This window comes from Lactuca sativa, chromosome 2 (assembly GCF_002870075.4).
Source record: "Lactuca sativa cultivar Salinas chromosome 2, Lsat_Salinas_v11, whole genome shotgun sequence".
NCBI classification, from domain to species: Eukaryota; Viridiplantae; Streptophyta; class Magnoliopsida; order Asterales; family Asteraceae; genus Lactuca; species Lactuca sativa.
In genome coordinates, this window is record NC_056624.2 from 215,087,190 (window position 1) to 215,111,821 (window position 24,632).

At 36.8% G+C, this 24,632-nt stretch overlaps 1 protein-coding gene across 1 annotated transcript; it reads left to right on the forward strand.

The window, feature by feature from the left end:
- Positions 1–22,770: 22,770 nt before the first annotated feature.
- On the forward strand, positions 22,771–24,395 carry LOC111905764 (aspartic proteinase PCS1). The gene has a single exon (XM_023901507.3). It carries the CDS (start codon positions 22,961–22,963, stop codon positions 24,263–24,265), a length of 1,305 nt encoding a protein of 434 aa, XP_023757275.1. The 5' UTR covers positions 22,771–22,960; the 3' UTR covers positions 24,266–24,395.
- The last annotated feature ends 237 nt before the right edge of the window (positions 24,396–24,632 follow it).

Sequence of the window (24,632 nt, forward strand, 5' to 3'; positions counted from 1 at the left end):
TATTTGATTTCTCTAGTAGAGACTTAAGTTACTACAAGTGGCAGTAGATATGTATTTGATTGTCCCTGTTTCTTATTTTTTATATTTGATTTCTCTACCACTAGCAGTGAATATGTATTTCAAAATTCAGATTTCTAATATTAGTTTCACAGTTTCTATGTATTTTTTCCTGTTGTCTGTGTAATAGACTAATAGTATGTATGTTATTTTGTTTTATCACTTTATGTTACAATAACACTATGATATTATTCTTTTGATCCTATAAGCGGGGTTATAATTGTATATTTGTATGTATTTCAGAATTCAGATTTTTAGTATCAGTTTCATGATTTGTATGTTTTTTTCCTGTTTTCTGTGTAATAGACTAATAGTATCATAGTATGTATGTTATTTTGTTCTATCACTTTATGTGACAATATGATAGTATTATGTTTTCTGAAACAATGTGTGTGTTTTAGACTCACTAACTCACTTTGTGTTAGATAGATTTCTAACTGAAGTAATGATATCAACCACAACAATCCTGTCTATGGAATCAACTGCAGCTTAAGAGAATCTTAAACGCAAATCGAATGATCCTGGATGGGAATATGCAGTGTGTGTTGAACGTTGAAAGTTGCATCAAAGAAGTTGGCCCCGAGAATATGGTTCAAATTGTGACCGAGAATGCATCAAATAATATGGGAGCGGCCAAGTTGTTAAAGGAATTAACTAATACATATCTACCAGTGGCACTGGATATGTATTTCAGAATTCAGATTTCTAGTATTAGTTTCATAGTTTGTATGTGTTTTTTTCCTGTTCTGTATTTTTTTTTCCCGTTTTCTGTGTAATAGACTAATAGTATGTATGTTATTCTGTTTTATCAATTTATGTTACAATAACAATATGATATTATTCTTTTGATCCTATAAACGGGGTTGTAATTGTATATTTGTATGTATTTCAGAATTCATATTTTCAGTATTAGTTTCATAGTTTGTATGTATTTTTTTTCATGTTTTCTGTGTAATAGACTAATAGTATCATAGTATGTATGTTATTTTGTTTTATCACTTTATGTGACAATATGTTATTATTCTATTTTCTGAAACAATATGTGTGTTTTAGACTTACTAACTCACTTTGTGTTACATAGATTTCTAACTGAAGTAATGACATCAACCACAACAAACTCGTCTATGGGATCAACTGCAGCTCAAGAGAATCTTAAACGCAAATCGAATGATCCTGGATGGGAATATGCATTGTGTGTTGAAAGTTGAAAGTTGCATCAAAGAAGTTGGCCCCGAGAATATGGTTCAAATTGTGACCGAGAATGCATCAAATAATATGGGAGCGGCCACGTTGTTAAAGGGAAAAGACCATCTCTTTTTTGGACATCTTGTGAAACACATACCCTCAATCTTATGCTTTAAGGTATTAATTTTAATTGTGCTAAGTTTATAATTTAGTGTTATTTATTAATTTTTAATAATATTATTAACATTTTATTTATTTTAAAAGGTATTGGTGGGCTACCTAGGTATAAGAAAAGTCTCAACCATACAAAAACACTTGTGCTGTTTATTTATGCTCATCATAAAACTTTGGCCATGATGAGACACTTTACCAAGAAAAGAGATATTGTGCAACCGGGAGTCACGAGATCCGCATTTCTTACTTTGCAAAGTTTGGCCGATAAAAAGACCCAACTAAAACAAATATACGGTGAGATTCAAAATGTGAAACAAGAAAGTATTAATGCTTTGAGAAACAATAAAAAAAACATATGAGCCTATTATGGATATCTTTTTTAAAAAGATGAAAGGCAGACTTGATACAACCTTACATTTGACAGCTTACCTTTTAAATCCATATTATCTTTATAAGAATCGGGAGATCCAAAATGATATTGATGTGACCGATGCGATTGTTGATTTTATCGATACAGTATATCCAGGAGATCATTCTTTGCAAAACCATATCATGATGGTTGAGTTGCCAGTTTACATGGGTAATAATATGATAGTCCTCCACTCGCGTATCTCTGTGGAGTGTTACCGAGGAAAAACAGTGTACAAGTTTCATGTTCATATGTTCTAATGTCATGCTTTTAACTGATAAAATGTGGAAAACATTTGTGAAATATATAAAACATAATAATTTATAAAACCCATTTCACAAATAAATGTTTACGTGATCTGCATGATCGAATGGTTACCAGTTGTATCAATCAGTATTAAAAGCATATAAAATGTGAAACACACACACGAAAACAAGTTTTTGAGTACAAGAAACCCTTGTACTTTGCTTGTGTTCCCCCATGAAAACAGTGAAAAACAGTGAAAAAGGGTAGGGGTATGAACTCACCAGACTCGGAAATGCGACGGTTTCGGACACTAGATGTTGGTTTGGGGTTTGATTACTCGCGATGTCCCTATGTAAAATGAAATAATGTCCATATATATTTAATTAGATTTACATTCACTAATTATATGGAGCATTACACTCCAACGAGGTTAAACACCTCAAAACGAGCGTTTGGAGTGACCCGGGTGACATCTTCGGACGTGCAATGACACTAGGGACTTGGGATTTGAGTTTACTCCCCAAGAGTAAACATTTTATGGAGTTTACGGCCATATAACACCCACATACATGAGTTCACGGCCGTGAACTCAAGTGGGTGTGATTTTGAGGGTTTAATGGCTTGTTTGGACTTGGGGATTTATGGAATGAATTTCTAAAATACCTTGGAATGATTTAATGTGACTTATACCAATTAAAAGGGAGTTCACGGCTGTAAACTTGTAGTTTACGGCCGTAAACTCTCCCATGGTCAAGAATAATTGTTTTGAAGCACTTAGAGCAATCACATGTGATTCTAGTAATTTTTCCAAGCCTTTGGGTGATTTAAGGGCATCATCTAACATACTTTTATGAGTTTACGGCCTAAGAGTATGTGCCAAGGCCGTAAACTCCTATATGTGGCATTTTGATATGTTTAAGGCCCCCAAACTAATTTTAGATGGTTCTATGATTTATTCCAAGGCTATTGGTTAAGTTTCAAGGCATTCTAACATGTATAAAGGTGTTTACTCCCCATGTTTGAGGATTTTACGGCCCAAGCACATGCCTTGGCCGTAAACTCTCTTTTGTCCCATAAAATTCATGTTTTAAGTGTTTCAAGTCCAAGATTGAAAGCCTCAAAGTCGTATCTAAGTCCCAACAATGATTTGGAAGGGTTAATTGGCTTAAAAACCCCATTTTTGAGTGTTTACGGCCCAAGCTTGATCCTTGGCCGTAAACACATGTTCCGGGTCCTAAATCCTTGTTTTTACATCAATTTGAAGGCTAAAGGGGTTAGATAACAAGTTAGGGATGTTACCTCTTTGATTTGGAGCCTTAAATCTTTGTTTTTGGACCTTTGATTATGGATGAGGAGAGAGGTTGGAGAGTGATTAAGGAAAGATGGCCAAAAGCTTCAAATGGAAGCTTTGAATCCTTTATATAGTGCTCGGGAATTGGACACGACGAAATTCTACCCGATACCGGCGTTAGGCGGGGCTTTTGGTTGCACCCGACCAAGTTGCCGTAACCCGATATGGTCGATTCTAGAATTATTCCGATGACTATTATGGAGTGTTAGAATGATTTCAAATGGAATTAAGACACCCATTAAGTCATTTTAGATCAATACAAGTTAATGACTTAATTAAATGGCGAAATCGGAAACGGATTTGGAAACGGCGTTTGGTTGATCGAATTGGATTACAATTTGAGTTATAAGAAGTGATATGAAATTTCGGCTTGTTACATTTTCCCCCCGTTAGAGGGAATTTCGTACCGAAATTCAAGACAAGATACAAGACAAAATACAGATCATGGATCTGGAAAAAGTTGCGGATACTTCTGTTTCATCGAGTCTTCCCGCTCCCAAGTGAATTCCGGTCCCCGCTTGGCATTCCAGCGAACCTTCACTAACGGGATGCGACTTTGTTTCGTACGTTTGACTTCTCGATCCATGATTTCGATCGGTTCCTCCACAAAGTTGAGTTTTTCATCAATCTCGATCTCGTCCAAAGGAATCACTAGGGTTTCATCGGATAGGCACTTCTTGAGATTTGAAACATGGAAGACGGGGTGGATGTTACTGAGCTCGAGAGGTAAACGAAGTTTATAGGCCACCGGACCAATCCTGGCGAGGATCTTAAAAGGTCCAATGTACCTCGGATTAAGTTTCCCACGCTTACCAAAGCGTACAGTGCCTTTCCAGGGCGAGACCTTCAACAGGACATGGTCTCCAACCTGGAATTCCAATGGTTTCCGACGATTATCAGCGTAACTCTTCTGGAGATCACATGAAGCTTTCAGTTGTTCTCGGATTTGGATGATCTTCTCGGTGGTTTCACAGATGATTTCAGGACCAGTGAGAGCACTGTCTGGGACTCGGTCCTTGGCTAACTGTGTATCCCCCACCTCGGCCCAGCACAGAGGGGATCTGCACTTGCGACCGTAAAGGGCTTCGAACAGGGCAGCCCTAATGCTGGTGTGGTAACTATTATTGTACGAGAACTCGATCAAGGGTAGATGTGTGTCCCACGACTTTCCAAAGTCAATGACACATGCTCTAAGCATGTCTTCTAGGGTTTGGATTGTTCTCTCACTTTGTCCATCGGTCTGAGGATGATACGCCGTGCTCATATCTAGTTTGGTTCCAAGAGCTTTCTGAAGAGACTGCCAAAATCGGGAGGTAAACCTGCTATCTCGATCAGAGATAATGGACGCAGGTACACCGTGCAGTCGGACTACCTCTTGGATGTAAATCCGTGCGAGTCTTTCCATCTTGTATGATTCTTTGATGGGAATGAAGTGAGCAGACTTTGTTAAACGATCGACAATTACACAAATGGTATCATACCCACTCGGACACTTGGGCAGTTTGGTGATGAAATCCATGGTAATCATCTCCCATTTCCATTCGGGTATCTCGGGTTGCTGGAGCAGACCCGAGGGTTTCTGGTGCTCAACTTTAACTTTGGCGCAAGTCAGACACTTGCCCACAAATGAAGGTATCTCAGCCTTCATGTTTGGCCACCAGTATTGTTTCTTGAGATCTAAGTACATCTTGTCAGAGCCCGGGTGAACAGAGTATTTGGTTCTATGCGCTTCCTCCATAACTATCTCTCTGAATCCTCCGAACTTGGGAATCCAGATCCGATCCATGAAACAATGGACTCCGTCACCTCTGATCTCCAATTTCTTTTCCATTCCTATCAGGGCTTCGGTCGACACATTCTCAGGTTTGAAGGCTTCTAACTGGGCTTCTCGGATTTGCATGGGTAGGTTGGAATGGATGGTTATTGTCTGGTTCTTCACTTTACGGCCTGCACTCTCCTTTCGGCTAAGGGCATCTGCTACCACATTGGCCTTGTCGGGATGGTAACGGATTTCACACTCATAATCACTGAGTAGTTCTACCTATCACCTTTGTCTCATGTTTAAGTCTTTCTGGTCAAAGATGTGTTGCAAGCTCTTGTGATCGGTGAAGATCGTGCACTTGGTTCCGTAGAGGTAATGTCTCCAAATCTTCAACGCAAAGACTACGGCTCCTAGCTCCAAGTCATATGTGGTATAGTTGACCTCGTGTGCTTTCATCTGTCTAGAGGCATAGGCAATTACTTTTCCCCTTTGCATAAGCACACAGCCTAAGCCTTGATTAGACGCATCGTAGTAGACAACGAAGTCCTCTGTCCCTTCGGGTAGAGACAGAACAGGCGCGCTGCACAAGGCTTTCTTCAGCGTCTGGAATGCGGTTTCTTGCTTATCACTCCAACAAAAGGGTACACCTTTCTGTGTTAGAGTGGTTAAGGGTTTGGCGATTCTGGAAAAGTTCTGAATGAATCTTCGATAATAGCCAGCGAGACCCAAGAATTGCCGGATTTCTGTGGGTGTCTTCGGTGCTGACCAATTCTCTATCGCCTTTATCTTGGAAGGATCTACATGATACCCTCCTCGCTTACTACATGACCGAGGAAAGTTACCTTTCGAATCCAGAACTCGCATTTGGAAAATTTCGCGTACAACTTCTTGGATCGCAGGGTTTCCAACACTAGCCTCAAGTGTTGTTTGTGGTCTTCTTCGCTTCGGGAATAGACGAGTATGTCATCAATGAACACAATGAAAAACTTGTCCAGATAAGGACGACACACCCGGTTCATCAGGTCCATGAACACCGCCGGTGCGTTGGTCAGACCAAAGGGCATCATTACGAACTCGTAGTGTCCATATCGAGTCCTGAAAGCTGTTTTGGAAACATCACTTTCATGAACTCGTAGCTGATGGTACCCTGAACGAAGGTCTATCTTGGAGAAGTAACTGGCTCCCTGGAGTTGATCGAAGAGCTCATCTATTCACGGAAGAGGATATCGGTTTTTGACAGTCAACTTGTTCAGTTCGCGATAATCGATACACATCCGAAAGGATCCATCTTTCTTCTTGACAAACAATACCGGAGCTCCCCAGGGTGAGGAACTCGGTCTAATGAATCCTTTACTGAGCAACTCGTTGAGTTGAATGGATAACTCCTGCATTTCTGCTGGAGCTAAGCGATACGGAGACTTCGCTACAGGAGTAGCTCCAGGAATTAGGTCAATACGGAACTTGACCAGACGCTCGGGAGGAATTCCTGGAAGCTCTTCGGGAAATACATCAGGAAAGATACAGACTTCGGGGATGCTTGCGAGGTCTTTAACTTCCTGATTCTCGTTGATTACATGGGCCAAGAATGCAATACACTCCTTTCGCAGGAGCTTCTGAGCTTTGATGCAGGAAATGATACGAAGGTTGGAACTGAGTTTATCGCCATAGATTACTAGAGTTTGACCCGAAGGAAGGTTGAGACGGATTGCTTTTTCGAAACAAAGGATGTCCGCATGATTGGGACTCAACCAATCCATGCCAATGATGACATCAAAGCTCTTTATGGATACCGACATGAGATCGATAGGAAACGAATGGTCGTTCAGGGTAAGGGTACAACATACGAATACTTCGCTCGCACTCTCTTTCTCACCGTTCGCCATCTCGACGGTAAACGTTTCGGTTAAAGGTTAGGAATTATGTTTTAGGTTATGTTTGAATGTATGACTAACGAAACTCCTTTTAGCACCCGAATCGAAAAGAATACTAGCATATGAGTTGTCGAGAAGGAACGTACCCGAGACAACAGTGGTATCGGCAACCGCTTCCTCCCGTCCCATGGCGAGGACCCTTCCGGTGTTGTCAGCTGTAGACTTCTTAGGGCAGTTCCTTTTAAAGTGCCCAGCTTCACCACAATTGTAGCAGGCTTGACCAACGCCTGTTCCAGAAGATTGATTGGTCGATTGGGCCGGAGCTTTGCAGAATCGGACTGTGTGCCCCTTCTTACCACAATTTGTACACGACGGTTCTCGGCAGGGGCCAGGGTTGTGGTGATACTTGCACTTGTCACAGAGGGGGATATTACCAGCATACCGGCTGGTAGGAGTTGGAGCTGTGGATCCCACAACAGAAGCAGCAACAACGGGGGTAGTAGCAGCATGGACTGCTACTGTTTGCTGTCTTTTGGAGGATCCTTGGGAAGATTGACCCTTCTTCTTCTTCCAGAACTTTCTTTTCTCACCACTGCTTTTAGTCGACTCAGGGGCGGTGGTGGTTTCCTCGACATCATCACTGTGGTCAATTATGGCTTGGGCTAAAGTCTTAGCACTATCATATGTGTCCGGGCGAGTAGCTAAGACATGACCTTTTGTTGGATTGGTTAACCCCCAAATAAACCTCTCGATCTTTTTACTTTCAGGAGTGACTAGCCCAAGGCAGAGAAGTGCGAGATCATCGAATCGGGAAGTGTATGTAGCAATGTTGGAACCTTTCATCTTTAGGTTCCAGAGCTCGTGCTCTAGTTTCTGCATTTCACCACGGGGACAATATTCGGCAAGGAGAAGTTCTTTCATGGCGTCCCAGCCCATGGCATTGGCTATGGGTAGGGTCAAGGATTTGACTCGGCCATTCCACCAAGTCAAGACTTTATCACTGAAGGTACAGGCTGCAAATTTGACCTTATCGGACTCAGCACACGCATAGATTTCAAAAATGGATTCGATTTTCTCGAACCATCAGGACAAGGAAATGACACCACCAGTGCCATCGAAGGATGAAGGCTTTGCATTCATGAAGTCCTTGTAGGAACCCTCCTTTCGGTGTTCCTGATTACTTTCTTGATTCTGATTGCTACCCCCTGAACCACCGGAACCACCGGTGCTCAATTGGGACATGGCAGCTGCCATCGCGACGGTAACAACTGTTTGGAATAACACGGGATCAATTTCAGGAGGAGGTGGTGGCGGAGGGTTGTTGGTCTTTGAGCTGGGTCTCTTTCTAGGAGGCATCTTGATCTAATAAGATCAAGAAAGAGAGGATGATAAGACCTCTGAATTGGATCGAGAGATATGACAGATATTTATTCCAAATAAGCGATAAAGCAGGAAAGAGTTATCAAAGCAGGTAAACTATCGCTAATGGAATGATCAAGGATCTATACATTAACGAGGATTCTTACAAAAGATTGGCTCGAGAAATACTCCCATAGTATTTCATGATTCGTTACTACACTGGCGCGATGTTTGTGGTATTAGGGTAAGTTTTTAGGCATGCCGCATACCACAGTCACTCCCAAGCACATGTTGGCCGTGTCTCGAATGAATATAGTTGGCCAGGCTATATTGACCCTAGACACGACTACATAACTGCCCAGGTTTAACCACAGTACACAACACCCATTTACTTATGTTTTGTTCTACTTGTAGTTACGGATCTCGACGGCTCGGTATACTTATATACTTTTTGAAAATACTTATAGTTTGAGGATACTTTTATTTCAGAGCACTTAGGCCCTTTAGTGTTTATAGTTTTATACCATGTAAGGTTTGGTATACTTTATTCACTATAAACAAGGGCTCTGATACCAATTTGTCACACCTCGAAAACCGAAGGCAGAAACATTTACGGCGTTAACTCCACGTTGAGTATCAAATCCAATGTACATAGTAAGTAAAGTGAAACAAACATTACATTACATATAGAAAAGTTTTACATTGTTTCAAAAGTAAAGTTATACAGTTGTGATACATAGTATAAATTTAGACAAAACGAACGGGTCTTGTACGCACTCCATCCTGGATCAAGTGGATCTTTGGTACCTGTTCTATCAATGACCTGAGAACACAAGCGGTTTGAAAATCAGCATAACGCTGGTGAGTTCATAAGTGGTTTTTGTTTTGTGAAAATGTTCATGATTCCTTTCTGTTTCTGAAAATGTAACACACGCCAAGAAAATCTCACATTTTCTTAAAAAGGTTGGTTGTTGTTTCACTTTATGTAAAGTAAAGTTGTACACTGAAAACATGTTTACCCTTGTGAAAATGTACATTTAGGTTATCTGTTTTGTTATTCTGTTCTGGTTATGTACCAATGGATCCCCAGGAAAGTCCCATACTTTCCTGATTGTATATTACCAATTGTAAAAGATGTAAGGTTACCTAGTTTGTTACACTTTTCGAGTTATGTAAATGTTTTCCCCAGGAAAGCCCCATGCTTTCCTGAATGTTGGTTACCATTTGTAAAAGATGTAAAAGATGTATTATGGTTAGACCTGGTTATGTACAAGGTTTCCCAGGAAAGTCCCATACTTTCCTGAATGTTGGTTATCAATGTAAAAGATGTATTCCGAAACTTGGTTATCTTGTGAAATGTATAAAGTTATTCATTATTACTATAAGTAAATCTCTGTTATCCTAATTGCGATTTCCATAACCATACTATAGACTAAACCTGTGGCAATAAGTAGTCCACAACCTTATGACTTTCGTCACCCTTGAACCATTTCGGTTCGGCTGTAGCTAGCAGCCAGGTGTGGGGTAGTCAGCCCCGTATAGATCTATACACTCAAGTCACGCTCTCTAAATCCCAGAGATTCTGGTTATGGGTGTAGTCCTCCACTCGCATATCTCTGTGGAGTGTTCACCGAGGACGTGTCTCCAATCATACAGGAATAACAAATTTACTAGTAATAATATGATAGTCCTCCACTCGCGTATCTCTGTGGAGTGTTACCGAGGACAAACAGTGTACAAGTTTCATGTTCATATGTTCTAATGTCATGCTTTTAACTGATAAAATGTGGAAAACATTTGTGAAATACATAAAACATAATAGTTTATAAAACCCATTTCACAAATAAATGTTTACGTGATCTGCATGATCGAATGGTTACCAGTTGTATCAATCAGTATTAAAAGCATATAAAATGTGAAACACACACACGAAAACAAGTTTTTGAGTACAAGAAACCCTTGTACTTTGCTTGTGTTCCCCCCTGAAAACAGTGAAAAAGGGTAGGGGTATGAACTCACCAGACTCGGAAATGCGACGGTTTCGGACACTAGACGTTGGTTTGGGGCTTGATTACTCGCGATGTCCCTATGTAAAATGAAATAATGTCCATATATATTTAATTAGATTTACATTCACTAATTATATGGAACATTACACTCCAACGAGGTTAAACACCTCAAAACGAGCGTTTGGAGTGACCCGGGTGACATTTTCGGACGTGCAATGACACTAGGGACTTGGGATTTGAGTTTACTCCCCAAGAGTAAACATTTTATGGAGTTTACGTCCATATAACACCCACATACATGAGTTCACGGCCGTGAACTCAAGTGGGTGTGATTTTGAGGGTTTAATGGCTTGTTTGGACTTGGGGATTTATGGAATGAATTTCTAAAATACCTTGGAATGATTTAATGTGACTTATACCAATTAAAAGGGAGTTCACGGCTGTAAACTTGTAGTTTACGGCCGTAAACTCTCCCATGGTCAAGAATAATTGTTTTGAAGCACTTAGAGCAATCACATGTGATTCTAGTAATTTTTCCAAGCCTTTGGGTGATTTAAGGGCATCATCTAACATACTTTTATGAGTTTACGGCCTAAGAGTATGTGCCAAGGCCGTAAACTCCTATATGTGGCATTTTGATATGTTTAAGGCCCCCAAACTAATTTTAGATGGTTCTATGATTTATTCCAAGGCTATTGGTTAAGTTTCAAGGCATTCTAACATGTATAAAGGTGTTTACTCCCCATGTTTGAGGATTTTACGGCCCAAGCACATGCCTTGGCCGTAAACTCTCTTTTGTCCCATAAAATTCATGTTTTAAGTGTTTCAAGTCCAAGATTGAAAGCCTCAAAGTCGTATCTAAGTCCCAACAATGATTTGGAAGGGTTAATTGGCTTAAAAACCCCATTTTTGAGTGTTTACGGCCCAAGCTTGATCCTTGGCCGTAAACACATGTTCCGGGTCCTAAATCCTTGTTTTTACATCAATTTGAAGGCTAAAGGGGTTAGATAACAAGTTAGGGATGTTACCTCTTTGATTTGGAGCCTTAAATCTTTGTTTTTGGACCTTTGATTATGGATGAGGAGAGAGGTTGGAGAGTGATTAAGGAAAGATGGCCAAAAGCTTCAAATGGAAGCTTTGAATCCTTTATATAGTGCTCGGGAATTGGACACGACGAAATTCTACCCGATACCGGCGTTAGGCGGGGCTTTTGGTCGCACCCGACCAAGTTGTCGTAACTCGATATGGTCGATTCTAGAATTATTCTGATGACTATTATGGAGTGTTAGAATGATTTCAAATGGAATTAAGACACCCATTAAGTCATTTTAGATCAATACAAGTTAATGACTTAATTAAATGGCGAAATCGGAAACGGATTTGGAAACGGCGTTTGGTTGATCGAATTGGATTACAATTTGAGTTATAAGAAGTGATATGAAATTTCGGGTTGTTACATTGCAACCTCAGATCTGGACTCCTTTAGCCCCTCTTTGTCATAAAGTTCCACTCTTTGTTGATCTATCGCTTTCCCTTACCTTAAGCCGCTCCTTTAGCTTGTTTTGGGCCATTATCATCTTTCATGCACATAAAGTTTGCAACTTTACGTGATAAACATGCCCTATGAGCTAAGATCTGTAATATGGGTTCTTTGCATGGCCTAAAAAGCATCTGTATGGTTGAAGGATTGAAGGGACTCGACGAGTCGCAAGGTCGAATCGGCGAGTCATATGATGATGGTCATGAACTCGACGAGTTGGATGAACAACTAGACGAGTCCGATGAAGATTGCCTTGGACTCGGCAAGTCAGTCGAATGACTCGGCGAGTCGGTTAGGGTTTTCCCCAACCTTGTGGAAAGTATAAAGAAAGCTCAAGAGCAAGCTTTGGAGAATAATGACCGAAAGGAAGAACGTTTGGGCAAAATGTTAGTGTTCGGTACAAACAACCAAGGGTTGAAGGTATTCCAAGATAGGATTTGGGTACCTAAGACGGGAGGAGTAAGAGATCTTCTGATGGAAGAAGCTCACAAGACCACGTACTCGATTCATCCCGGCAGTACAAAAATGTATAGGGATCCAAAACCCAATTACTAGTGGCCCACGATGAAGCTCGATGTTGCTAAGTATGTGGTCGAGTGTGTAACTTGTGCTATGGTTAAGGAACAACATTAGAAACCGTATGGGAGTTTAGAATCTTTACCCGTACCCATGGGTAAATGGGAAGACATCACTATGGATTTTGTGACTAAACTGCCCAGAACAAGGAACGGTCACGACATGATTTGGGTGGTCGTTGATCGCTTCACTAAGAGTGCGCATTTCATAGCAGCCAAAGAGAAATGTTCTATGGATAAACTTACGAATTCTTACGTGAAGGAAAGTGTAAGGCTTCACGGTGTTTCGTTAACGATTGTATCCGATCGTGACAGCCGTTTTACCTCGAGATTTTGGAGGAGTCTACAAGAGGAATTGGGTACCAAGTTGTGTTTGAGTACAACTTACCATCTGCAAACCGATGGTCAGAGCGAACGAACGATTCAAACATTGGAGGATATGCTGAGAGCATGTACCCTAGAATTCCAAGGTAACTGGGATGAACACTTCCCTTTAGTAGAATCCTCCTATAATAATAGTTTCCACTCAAGCATTAGGATGGCACCTTATCACGCCTTGTAGAGGGAAAAGTGTCGAATGCCATCATGTTGGCTGGAAGCTGGGGAAAAGCAGTTTATGGGACCTGAAATAGTCCATCAGACTGCCGAAAAGTTGAAAGTGATAAGGGAAAGGATGTTAGCTGCTCAAGATCGACAAAAGAGTTATGCTGACAAGAAAAGACAACCGATAAACTTTGAAGTTGGAGATTCGGTTTTACTTAAAGTCTCGCCGTGGAAGGGACTTATAAGATTTGGTAGAAGGGGAAAGTTAAGTCCAAGATTTATTGGACCATTTAAAGTTCTTCAGAGAATTCGGAATCAAGCTTACAAGCTAGAATTACCGGAAGAACTAGAGAGTATTCATAACACCTTTCATATGTGTTGTTTGAAAAAGTTCACGGGAGGTGTGCCCGACATATTTCCTATTTTTGAATTAAGGTTGGACGAGAACAAGAGGTTAATTGGAGAACCTGATGCAATCGTTAACCGTAAGACTAAGAAGTTGTAACGTAAGATAGTCGATTTAGTGCCTGTACGTTGGAAACATATAAATTGGGCCAAATCCCACCTGGGAAACGGAGAGTGACATAGTGAGTCGCTACCCGTAGTTGTTTGTCGTTGTGTGATTCCGGGGACGAAATCATCCTAAGGGGGAGAGAGTTGTAACGCTCGTGTTTCTAGGCTAGGCATTAATATTGACATAATGGTCTATGTTAACCTTTGTAACTCATTTTGAAGAAATGAAAAGGAATTATGTGTTTTATGCTTAATTATTAGGGCTTAATTAATTAAGAATAAAAATAAGCGTCAAAATTAAAGTGTAAGATAAGCCCGATATCTTTACATAAAGTTGTAGTGGTTGAAACAAGGATTTTGGGGATATAAAGAATACCAAAATCCGAGTTATAACGAAGAAGTTATGACCTGTCGAAGTTTCGCGACAAAACAGGCACGGTGCCGAATGTCGTAAAAAGTGAGTTTTCGATAAACTACTTTTTAGCCTTAGTAATCTAAACGAAAGTCGTAGTATTCGTCAAACCGAGAAGTTCGATAAAAAGAACGCCCAAATCTGACTTCGTATGAGGAAGTTATGATTTTTCGAAGTTTCAGCTTAGCAGTAGACAACTAAAAACTCAAATTTTAGATCGAGCGATTTTTAGCCGACACAACCTAAACGGGAATCGAAGGTCTCGTCATTAGGAGCACAACGGTAAAAAGTCTGACGAAAACGGACGTCGGATGAAGAAGTTATGATTTTTTAACGGATTTCATGTCCCGGTCTGTTAAAAATAATAATATAAAATTTAAAGTCAAAATAAGCCGACAAAATCTAAACGGAAGTTGTAGAGCGTAATTTTACCTACGCGTGCATATAAAGAACGTCCAAAACGGAGCTCGTATGCGAAAGTTATGATTTTTGCAAGTTTGGCACAAAAATAAAGAAAAAATGGGAAAAACCGGGCAATTTTGCATGCCACGTCACCCTCGCACGTGGCAGCTGCTGAGTGGACCGAACCCATGTGTGGCACCTCCTGATTGGACCGCAGCCGAGGTCTACTTAGAAGCCAACAGCTTCGCATGAGATGCCTCGGAGACACCCCTCGGACACCCTCCTTCGCACATGGCCCCTTCCCATTGGACCGAGGTTTGGTCCAATCCGAGCCTAGCACCTTGCGAGCCTTCGGTCCGAAGTAAGAAACCTGTCCGACGCGTGTCAGCTTCACATAGCTCCGGGTCCGAACCTTCGGATTATATATATATATATATGCATGCGAGGGCTTCCGAATTTTTACACTTTTTCACCCCAATTTTCATCCTCTTTCACATTTTCCACGCCCATAAGCTCATATACAACCCCTAAAGCCCTGGTATCAAGTCTCGAACCCTAAGCAAGGCTCGAAGCCCCGATATTCCCGAGAAGTAACCTCTCTCCTGTCGAAACTCTACCTAATTTTAGCCGGTTTCTCGTTAAATAAACTCTTTACGGGAAACGAAACGCCGCCCAAATCACCGCTTATCAAAGTGAGTTCATACCCCTATAATTTATTTTTTTCGGTTTCGAAGCCCGACCTTTCGCAGAGCCCGGTTTCTCAATGAAACTCTTGGTTTTATTAGAAACGGTCGTTTTAGGAAACGAATTGCTGCCCGATTATCATCAAATCATGTGAGTGTATAGTCACTTTCATTTTACACATAGATATGAAGTATTTACCTTATAATACGTGCTATGTGTAAATATATTTAATTGTTTATTTGAGGTGACTGTTGAGTTGACGTTTTATACAAGTTTTAAACTGTATAAGTATTTTTATCTACAAATATGTTGGGTAGAACATGGGTAGATAGTGATGTGTGATAAAATAAAATTGAGGAGAGGCCTCGATGAGTTTTGAGAACAATTCATCTAGCGGAGTTTGGATGACGACCACAGATGTTCTAGACGGTCCAGTGGGAAACATTAGCAGGTTCACAACCTGTAGGTGTTAATGAACTTGGGTGTTCATTCGCTGTACTCCACCCCCCTCATGGTTGCCTTTAGGACATGTATGGCTGAGGAAACCCCTTAGCAGTAGTGTCCATCCCGATGATATTCATTAGGCTAGGTCCCTTGTGATAAGTGCTTAGGGACATAAAGTAAGGATAACGGGAACGGGTAGTCAGGGTTATTGTTGATTGATGAACTTAGTAAGTTTATTATTATTGTGGGTTGAAAACCCTATATGCTCACCAGGCTCCCAAGCCTGACCCACTCAGCTTTTTATGTTACAGGTAGTGGACCCCGAGCATAGTCGGAGGACAATGAGGGATTTTTGGATTATAGGCCAGTAGTTGTAAATAACTGTTGAAAGGCTTATAATGTCTTGTTTATGCTTTTGATCTGTATCGGAACATGACATCCCGAGGTTTTGATATAAAATGAAACTATACATTTCTTAAAGAAAGTTTTGATAAACTTTTATCATGTTTTGTTTTGGGAACAAATTCCGCAACATCTTTTAAAAAGATTTCTTTGATTTTATTATAAAAAGCATAAATTAAATCGGTCTTTTCTGACCGAGAAATTAGGGGATGTTACAGAAAGTCCTGCTGTGTGCAGTAGGTTAAGACACCCTGGGCGGACAGGGTAGACTGCAGGCCCGGGCCAGGCAAATTTAGTCAGGCCGAAGGCCCAACGAGCGGTCCGGATAGGCTGAAGGTCCTGAGGAGGGCGGTCCAGACATGCCGAGGGCTCAGAGAGCGGTCCAGATAGACTGAGGACCGGGAGTCGATCTAGTCAGACTGATGGCTCATTATGCATGATGTATCTGTTTGTTTATATATTTATATGATATGGTTATATCTGTATGGCGTTGGTATTTTGGGGGTAACTCACTAAGCCTTCGAGCATACATTTATCGATTATTGTTTCAGGTACTTCTGATGATCACAGGAAGGCAAAGGCGTCATCGTACCGCTCCTCACATTTTATGATTTCATGATTTGATTATGTGATACTCTGACAATATACTAGTTTGAAAACAAGTTTAGTAATAACCATGTGTTTTGAAATGTTTTAAAAAAATTTAAATTTGACATGAATTTTTATGGGTGTTACACTTTTTTTTTGCTTATTTAAATTTGTAGGTACATACAAAGAAAAGAAATAGATTAGAGACATCCAAAATTGAACAATCTTGTTTTTGTTCAATTTAATGCAAATTTGTAAGAAAATAACAAGAAAAGGAAGACTAAGGATATCGAAGTACTATTAGCAAAAGATGCAAGTGAGGCTCAAGATTGGATTGTCGAAAATGATGTATTGTTCAATGAAGTTGAGCCCAATAAAGCTATGGGTGATGAGAAGTTTTTACAAAATCATAGAAGCTCTAGATTGAAAGAAGTTGATGAGGAAGAATTTGTGCCAGATGATGAGGAAGAACTAAATGAAGATGTTGAATATGAATCAGATGGAGTTAACATCAATAAAAAAATTAGAGCTACATTGGAAGATGAAGATTAAATGATTAATCTAAATATATAATATTAAAGAATGATGTCCATTTTTGAAACAATTTAACATTTAAAAATGTATCTTTTGTTGATATTTCACCTAATTTTATAATGAATATCAATCAACTAATATTTAAGATTATGATCTTTGACATGTATGATTTCCTTAAAAATAAATTTTTACATGATTTACCGTATCCGAGTATTCAAGTAATCCGAGTACTTGCTACTCTCCTGTCGGCCGAATAATTACCGAGTAGCGAGTTCTGCAACCTTGTATATAACACAACCCAAAGCCTATCAAGAATAAAAAGTTAATTTATTTGCAAATATGATATTTCAACATCCTAGATCTGATGTAATTTAATTACAAATTAGGATATCAATTTTCAAAATTATATAAAATACAATCATATACCAACTCAGAACATTTTTCTCGTTGATCATCTTTACAAATACCATTTTATTCTTTACATTTTTAATATATATATATATATATATATATATATATATATATATATATATATATATATATATATATATATATATATAAAAGGAAGGTTCAATTAAGAAAAAAAATGTTGAGAATGATGAAATCATTCTCAGCCACACATTTGTTTTGCGGCAAAATACTTACGAGTACCGATGAAAATGAATAATGGATAAACATGTGTTTTTCAACCAAACATGTTTCCTTAAATTATGTTAATCATTACCTTAATATACACAAAAATATATATATATTTTTTTTAATTTTAGAAAGCTATTTTTATCAAAAAAAATTATTTTAAATATATCAAAACTTCATAAGTGAATAATAAATGTACTGTAGGAACATTCTGATGCATTTTTATATATCAATGATATTTAAACTCTAAAAAAAATTAATCATACTTTTTAGAAATATATTCATAAGTGAATAATGAAAGTACTGTAGGAAAAATCTGATACATTTTTATTCATTTATGAATAACAATAGTTGAATCTATAAAAAAAATAAAATTTTTATTTTATTTTAAAACTATATCAATATGGATGTTTATTTATAGAGAATAAAAAATTATGAATTTTAATATATTTAAAATCATTTTTCGATAAAACTATATCAATATGTTTTTTTATATTTAAGTAATTATTAGCATAGTTTAAAGAAACATGGTTTGTTGGAAAAACACATATATATTCCTTTCTTATTTCCGTCGGTACGTTTGAATGCTTTTGTGACAAAAACAAATGATTGTTTCAGAATGATTCCCCCATTTTCAACCTTTTTTTTTTATTTTCTCAATTGAGCTTACCTTATATATATATATATATATATATATATATATATATATATATATATATATATATAGTTAGGTTCAAATGTAGATTGACATCTATTGTACGGACGTGTGGACAATGTTATTCTATGAGAATGACAAAGAAAATATGTTGTTTGATAATGTGAATACGTTGAATCTTACATAACTATTGTCATTATCACGTATTCTCACCAATTAAATCATCTATAAGGTTATTTAAACATTTATTATTATTATTCTCATTCTGTCAGAATGTTGTCAGGATGTTTATTGAGTCTTATTCTGTAAGAATGAAAATGAGTGAAAACCGATGTATGAGAACAAAAATGAATAAGAATTAGTAAGAATGCATGGAAATGACAATAATTGTGTGAGGTTGAACGTATTCACATTACTAAACAAGTTATTCTTTTAGTAATTCTAATAGAATAGCATTGTCCACACGTCAGCACAATAGTTGTTCACCCACATTATAACCTCTCTCTCTCTCTCTCTCTCTCTCTCTATATATATATATATATATATATATATATATATAGGGAAGAGTTATTTGGAAAACAAAAAAAACCCTAAAAATCATAAAAATGCATAAAAAAATACCTAGACATTACAAAACTTTTTTTTGAATTTTTTTAATCAAAAAATCACAGCCTTTTTGACAATTTCGCTGAAAAAAAAATCATTTTTTTTGTAAAAAATTTTCAGCGATTTTATGTTAAAAGCTGCGATTTTTTGATAAAAAATTCAAAAAAAAAAGTTTTGTGATCTCTAAGTATTTTTTATGCATTTTTATGATTTTTAGGGATTTTGGTTTTCCATAGAACCTAAACCTATATATATATATATATATATATATATATATATATATATATATATATATATATACGTCCGCACAATAGTTGCTCACCCACATTAGAGAATATGTGGCTGTTATGTAGGTGTAGAACCATCAAAAACTACATAATTTTAATAAAATTCAATCAAATATCGCTATAGTATTTCTCGTATCCTCTATTAGAGTTTATAATTGGCTTTGTATATATTTTTCATGGAGTTTTATAAGTTTAATTTTTGCACAACAAACCGTATATAATAATCTTTTATCAACTACATGTAGTTAAGTATATTGAAATTTATTACAAAAAACTATGGTGAAAGATTGAAATTGTTCAATAGAAACTCGATAAACCGCTTCGCATAATCCATCAAAAAAAAACATGCAAGTATACACAAGGTAGGTGTAAGAGGAAGTTATGAATTTTCTACTAGAGATTTAATAAAAAAACACATTCGAAATACGTAGATGTTGGGATGAATTACAAAATAAATAATCGTATGAGTTCAAAAGCAATAGGAAGAAGCTAACCGTGAAACAAAATTATATTTTTTTAATCAAAATGAAGTCAATTTAGATGGTTCTATACTTAATATTACATACATGACAGCCACATATTTACTTTTCCCATATATATATATATATATATATATATATATATAGAGAGAGAGAGAGAGAGAGAGAGAGAGGTGGGTTCAATTGAGAAAATAAAAAAGGTTGAGAATGGGGGAATCATTCTCAGCCACTCATTTAATCTAAGCATAAAAGACACGGTGACAAACTTGTAAATATCGTAATAACCTTCAATCTCAAATACGTAACTATAGAGAATTCGATAACTGTTCGTTCATCATCAAAATTTTTCCTCCAACCTTCAATAATCATCCAGATTTCTTCAACTAAATCGGAATTTCTTCGCTGTTCATGAAATTGGAATCGGAGTTCTGGACTCACAGTCACAATCGACATTGAGGGACTTAGAATCGGTAATCACAGGTTCCCAATCGGATTTTCGATTTAAATTAAGAAATCGATCAGAGATAGGATGTCACATCTGAAGTCGAAATCGGAAGTATATGATGATTTGGAATTGATAACTTGATGTTTTTAACATTTTTAAAATAGTTTACTTGTTTGCACTCCAACTGTTTGATGAAATGCTTAAACTAAATTAGCACGTTATATTCACATATGAGTATGTTTTCTCACCTGAATCAGTATATGATTATTAAAAACACAAAACAAATATGCAAGTTTGTATGTTATTCATATGTGAATAACATATAAAAATTATATATATTTGTCAAAATACCTTCAATATTCATAAGTGAATATACCTTGTAATATTCATATGTGAATATACTGTGTAATATTCATAAGTGAATATATCATCTAATATATTCACAAGTGAATATACTCTGTAATATTCACATGTAATATACCATGTAATGTTATGTAATATTCACATATGAAATATCATTTGATACTCATAAGTGAATATACCATCTAATATTCACAAGTGAATATATATGTTAATATTCACAAGTGAATTCATCGTCCAATATTAAAATATGAATATACTATGTTTATTATATGCTATATTCATATATGAATGATACTTAAATTGTAAAAAAAAATCATACTTTTTATTCATAAGTGAATAACGAATGTACTGTAATAAAACCTTATGCATTGTTATTTATTTATGGATGTCTATTTGTAGAGAATAAAAAATCATGAATTTTGGTATATTTAAAATCATTTTTTGATAAAAATAGCTTATAAAAATTAACAAAAAAAACGAAAAAAAACTATGTTTTTGTATATATTAAGGTAATGATTAGCATAGTTTAAGAAAATATGTTATGTTGGAAAACACATGTGCATTCGTTTCTCATTTCCGCCGGTACGTTGGAGGCTTTTGCGGCAAAAATAAATGATTGACTGAGAATGATTCCCCCATTCTCAACCTTTTTTTTTCTCAATTGAACTCTCCCCTATATATATATATATATATATATATATATATATATATATATATATATATATATATATATATATATATATATGGGAAAAGTAAAAATAAATTTAAAATGCAAAATAAAAGAAAAAAATCCAAAAATTCTTTTTTTAATTATTATTTTCGGAACTTTAATTACCTACAAAAATAAAAAATAATAAAAAAGTAAAAAAAAAAATTACTATTTTTTTTATTTTTTTATTATTATTTTTTTAAAAATACGTGAAATATTTTAATAGAATATTACACTGTAAATATTGTAAATATTATAATATGATTTTTAGAATGTTAGAATATTATACTAGATTTCTCAGATATGTAGAATATTCTATTTATTCTACTAGAATATGTAAAAAAAAACTTTTATTTTATTTTATTTTTTTGGTACTTTTTTTTTATTTTTTTTGGAAAATATAAATTCCGAAAATAATATTTGAAAAAATAAATTTCAAAAATTTTCAATGAATGAATAGGATTGCGTCTCACGGTCTCACAAAATTAGGCCGTCTCACATGAACCTCTCTCTCTCTCTCTCTCTCTCTCTCTCTCTCTCTCTCTCTATATATATATATATATATATATATATATATATATATATATATATATATATATATATATATATATATATATATATATATATATATATATATATATATATATATATATATATATATATATATATATATATTATAAAGTATTGAACTGAAAGATGGACAACCTGTAAAATACCTTAATTCGTATTCGAGTTTACTTTGATTTAGTTTTATAATATTTGATTTCCATAAAAAGTCTTCTACAAAATAATAAATTTTCCATTTCGTCCGTCCCTTCATGTGAGGTCACATATTCTTTGTATGTTAAGTATTAAACTTCTTGTATTATAATTCACCAAAATTAGGTTATATTAAAAGTAGCTAATACTCAATGTCATATTAGGTTTTGAAATATACTCACTTCAACAACAATTTTCCATTTCGTTGAATCTAAGATTTCCTTTTAAATATAAAAAAATAAATGCTTACACTGTGAAATACAATTGATCAAGATGACAAGATCTGGTCGTATCAATATGTTTCTCTTTTTATAAATTTCTATCCGGCTTTGATTAAAAGTATCATAAAATTTATTAAGTATAGCTTTTAACCATATATAATATTGTGTAAGAGTGGATATGGTGAATAACTCTCGTTATGTTGTTATCTCTAAACCACGAGTGATAGACATAGTGTTTACTTTTGGTTTTTATAATCAATAGAGTTTAATGGGGTTCAATATATTTTGGCATTCTTCAGTCTAAAATTAATGAATACAGTTATATTTTTGTTTCTTAGTTTTTATCTTACATATAATAATTCATTCATGTTTTATCTTATTGTACACCGCAATTCACAAAATCTTGATGAAAAAGTGTTTTGTTTCCACTATTGTTACCAAAATCTTGAATCATATAGTACATTTCTTCTATGCAATTTCAAATTTAAATAAATAGTGACCACACCAACCTACTACAAAAACAAGAAACACCTCTTTTTGGTAGGGTCTCAACAAGCCCTAAAAATCCTTAAATCGACACACACGTAGTACATAGTATGTATGGTGTCCTTTCTTACCATTACACACACAGTCGGTGTGTGTTTCTATGTGAGAGAAAAGCAACAACGAAAGAGAAAGAGAAAGAAAACCCAATATTTTTTCGTATTTCACTTTGGTAAACCCACACTAAAACCTCTTACATGGCATCTGTTCATCTGCTTCTTCTTTTTAACCTGTTCTTCATTTTTTGTTTATTTTTTCAATCAAGATCTTCACTTACATCAAAAAATGCAATTTTACCACTCAAGATTAAATCAGTTTCATCTAGCATCTACATACAACCACCAAAGAAGCTCCCTTTTCAACATAATGTTTCTCTCACCGTCACCCTCGCCGTCGGATCACCTCCACAGCCGGTTACCATGGTCCTCGACACCGGCAGCGAGCTTTCATGGTTTCACTGTAATAAAACACCAACCACACCTCTGTCGTACGATCCATTACATTCCAAATCCTACACCCCTGTTCTCTGTAGCTCCCCCATTTGCATGACCCGAACCCGAGACTTCACTGTCCCCGCTTCTTGCGACCCGAAAAAACTCTGCCACGCTACTCTCTCCTACGCCGACGCCACTTCCGTCGACGGCAATCTCGCCTATGATACCTTCCACTTCACGGATTCGGACCTTCCCGGAGTAATATTCGGTTGCATGGATATGGAATCAAGCTCTAACCAAGATGAGGATTCCAAAACAACCGGGCTAATGGGTATGAACCGGGGGTCGTTATCTTTTGTGACCCAAATTGGGTTCCCAAAGTTCTCGTATTGCATATCGGGTCAGGATTCCACCGGCGTATTACTGTTCGGAGAATATAACATCTCTCTGCTCCGGCGGCCGTTAGCTTACACATCCATGGTTAAAATGTCAACGCCGTTACCGTATTACGACCGGGTGGCATACACGGTTCAGCTTGAAGGAATCAAGGTTGCGGGTACGGTTCTACCCTTGCCGAAATCTATATTCGTACCCGACCACACCGGAGCCGGTCAGACAATGATAGATACGGGTACCCAGTTCACTTTTCTTCTTGGACCTGTTTACACTGCTCTGAAAAACGAGTTCTTGAAACAAACTAAGAATGTATTACGGGTGTATGAGGATCCGAACTTCGTGTTTCAAGGTGCAATGGACCTTTGTTACCGGGTTGAACGGAGTCGAGTCGGGTTGCCCGTGTTACCTAGTGTGAGCATGATGTTTCGGGGCGCCGAAATGGTTATTTCGGGTCAGAAGCTCCTGTTTAAAGTGGCGGGTGTAACCAAGGGTGGTGATGACATACATTGCTTTACGTTTGGGAATTCAGATTTGTTAGGAATTGAAGCATACATCATTGGACATCACCATCAACAAAATATGTGGATGGAATTTGATCTTGCAAACAATCGGGTCGGGTTTGGTGAGGTTAGCTGTGATTGTGTAAGTCAAAAGCTTGGAATTGACTTGTAAAAAGACTTGATATGGCTTCTCTCAACCGTTGGATCATAGTGTCGCTCTCATGATCATCTTATACATTTACTCTTTGATTAATGTTTCGTATACTTGTTCCACATAATGTACTAAACTAACTCTCTTAAAACGACAAAATGTAGACAAATACACAAAAAAATGATATAAAACATACAAATTAAAGTATATAAACAACACATTTTATGTCAAATTTCTCTTGAAAATAAATCTGGCTATGGTGAGGGTGGTTTGGTCAGTTTGTTGGTTTAGGTGGGTAGGAGGGTTTAGCCGAGATGTTGGGTTTGGGTGAGGACTGAGGAGGGCTGGGGGACCAACCAACTAAATATCTTCTCTTCTTCTGACAAAA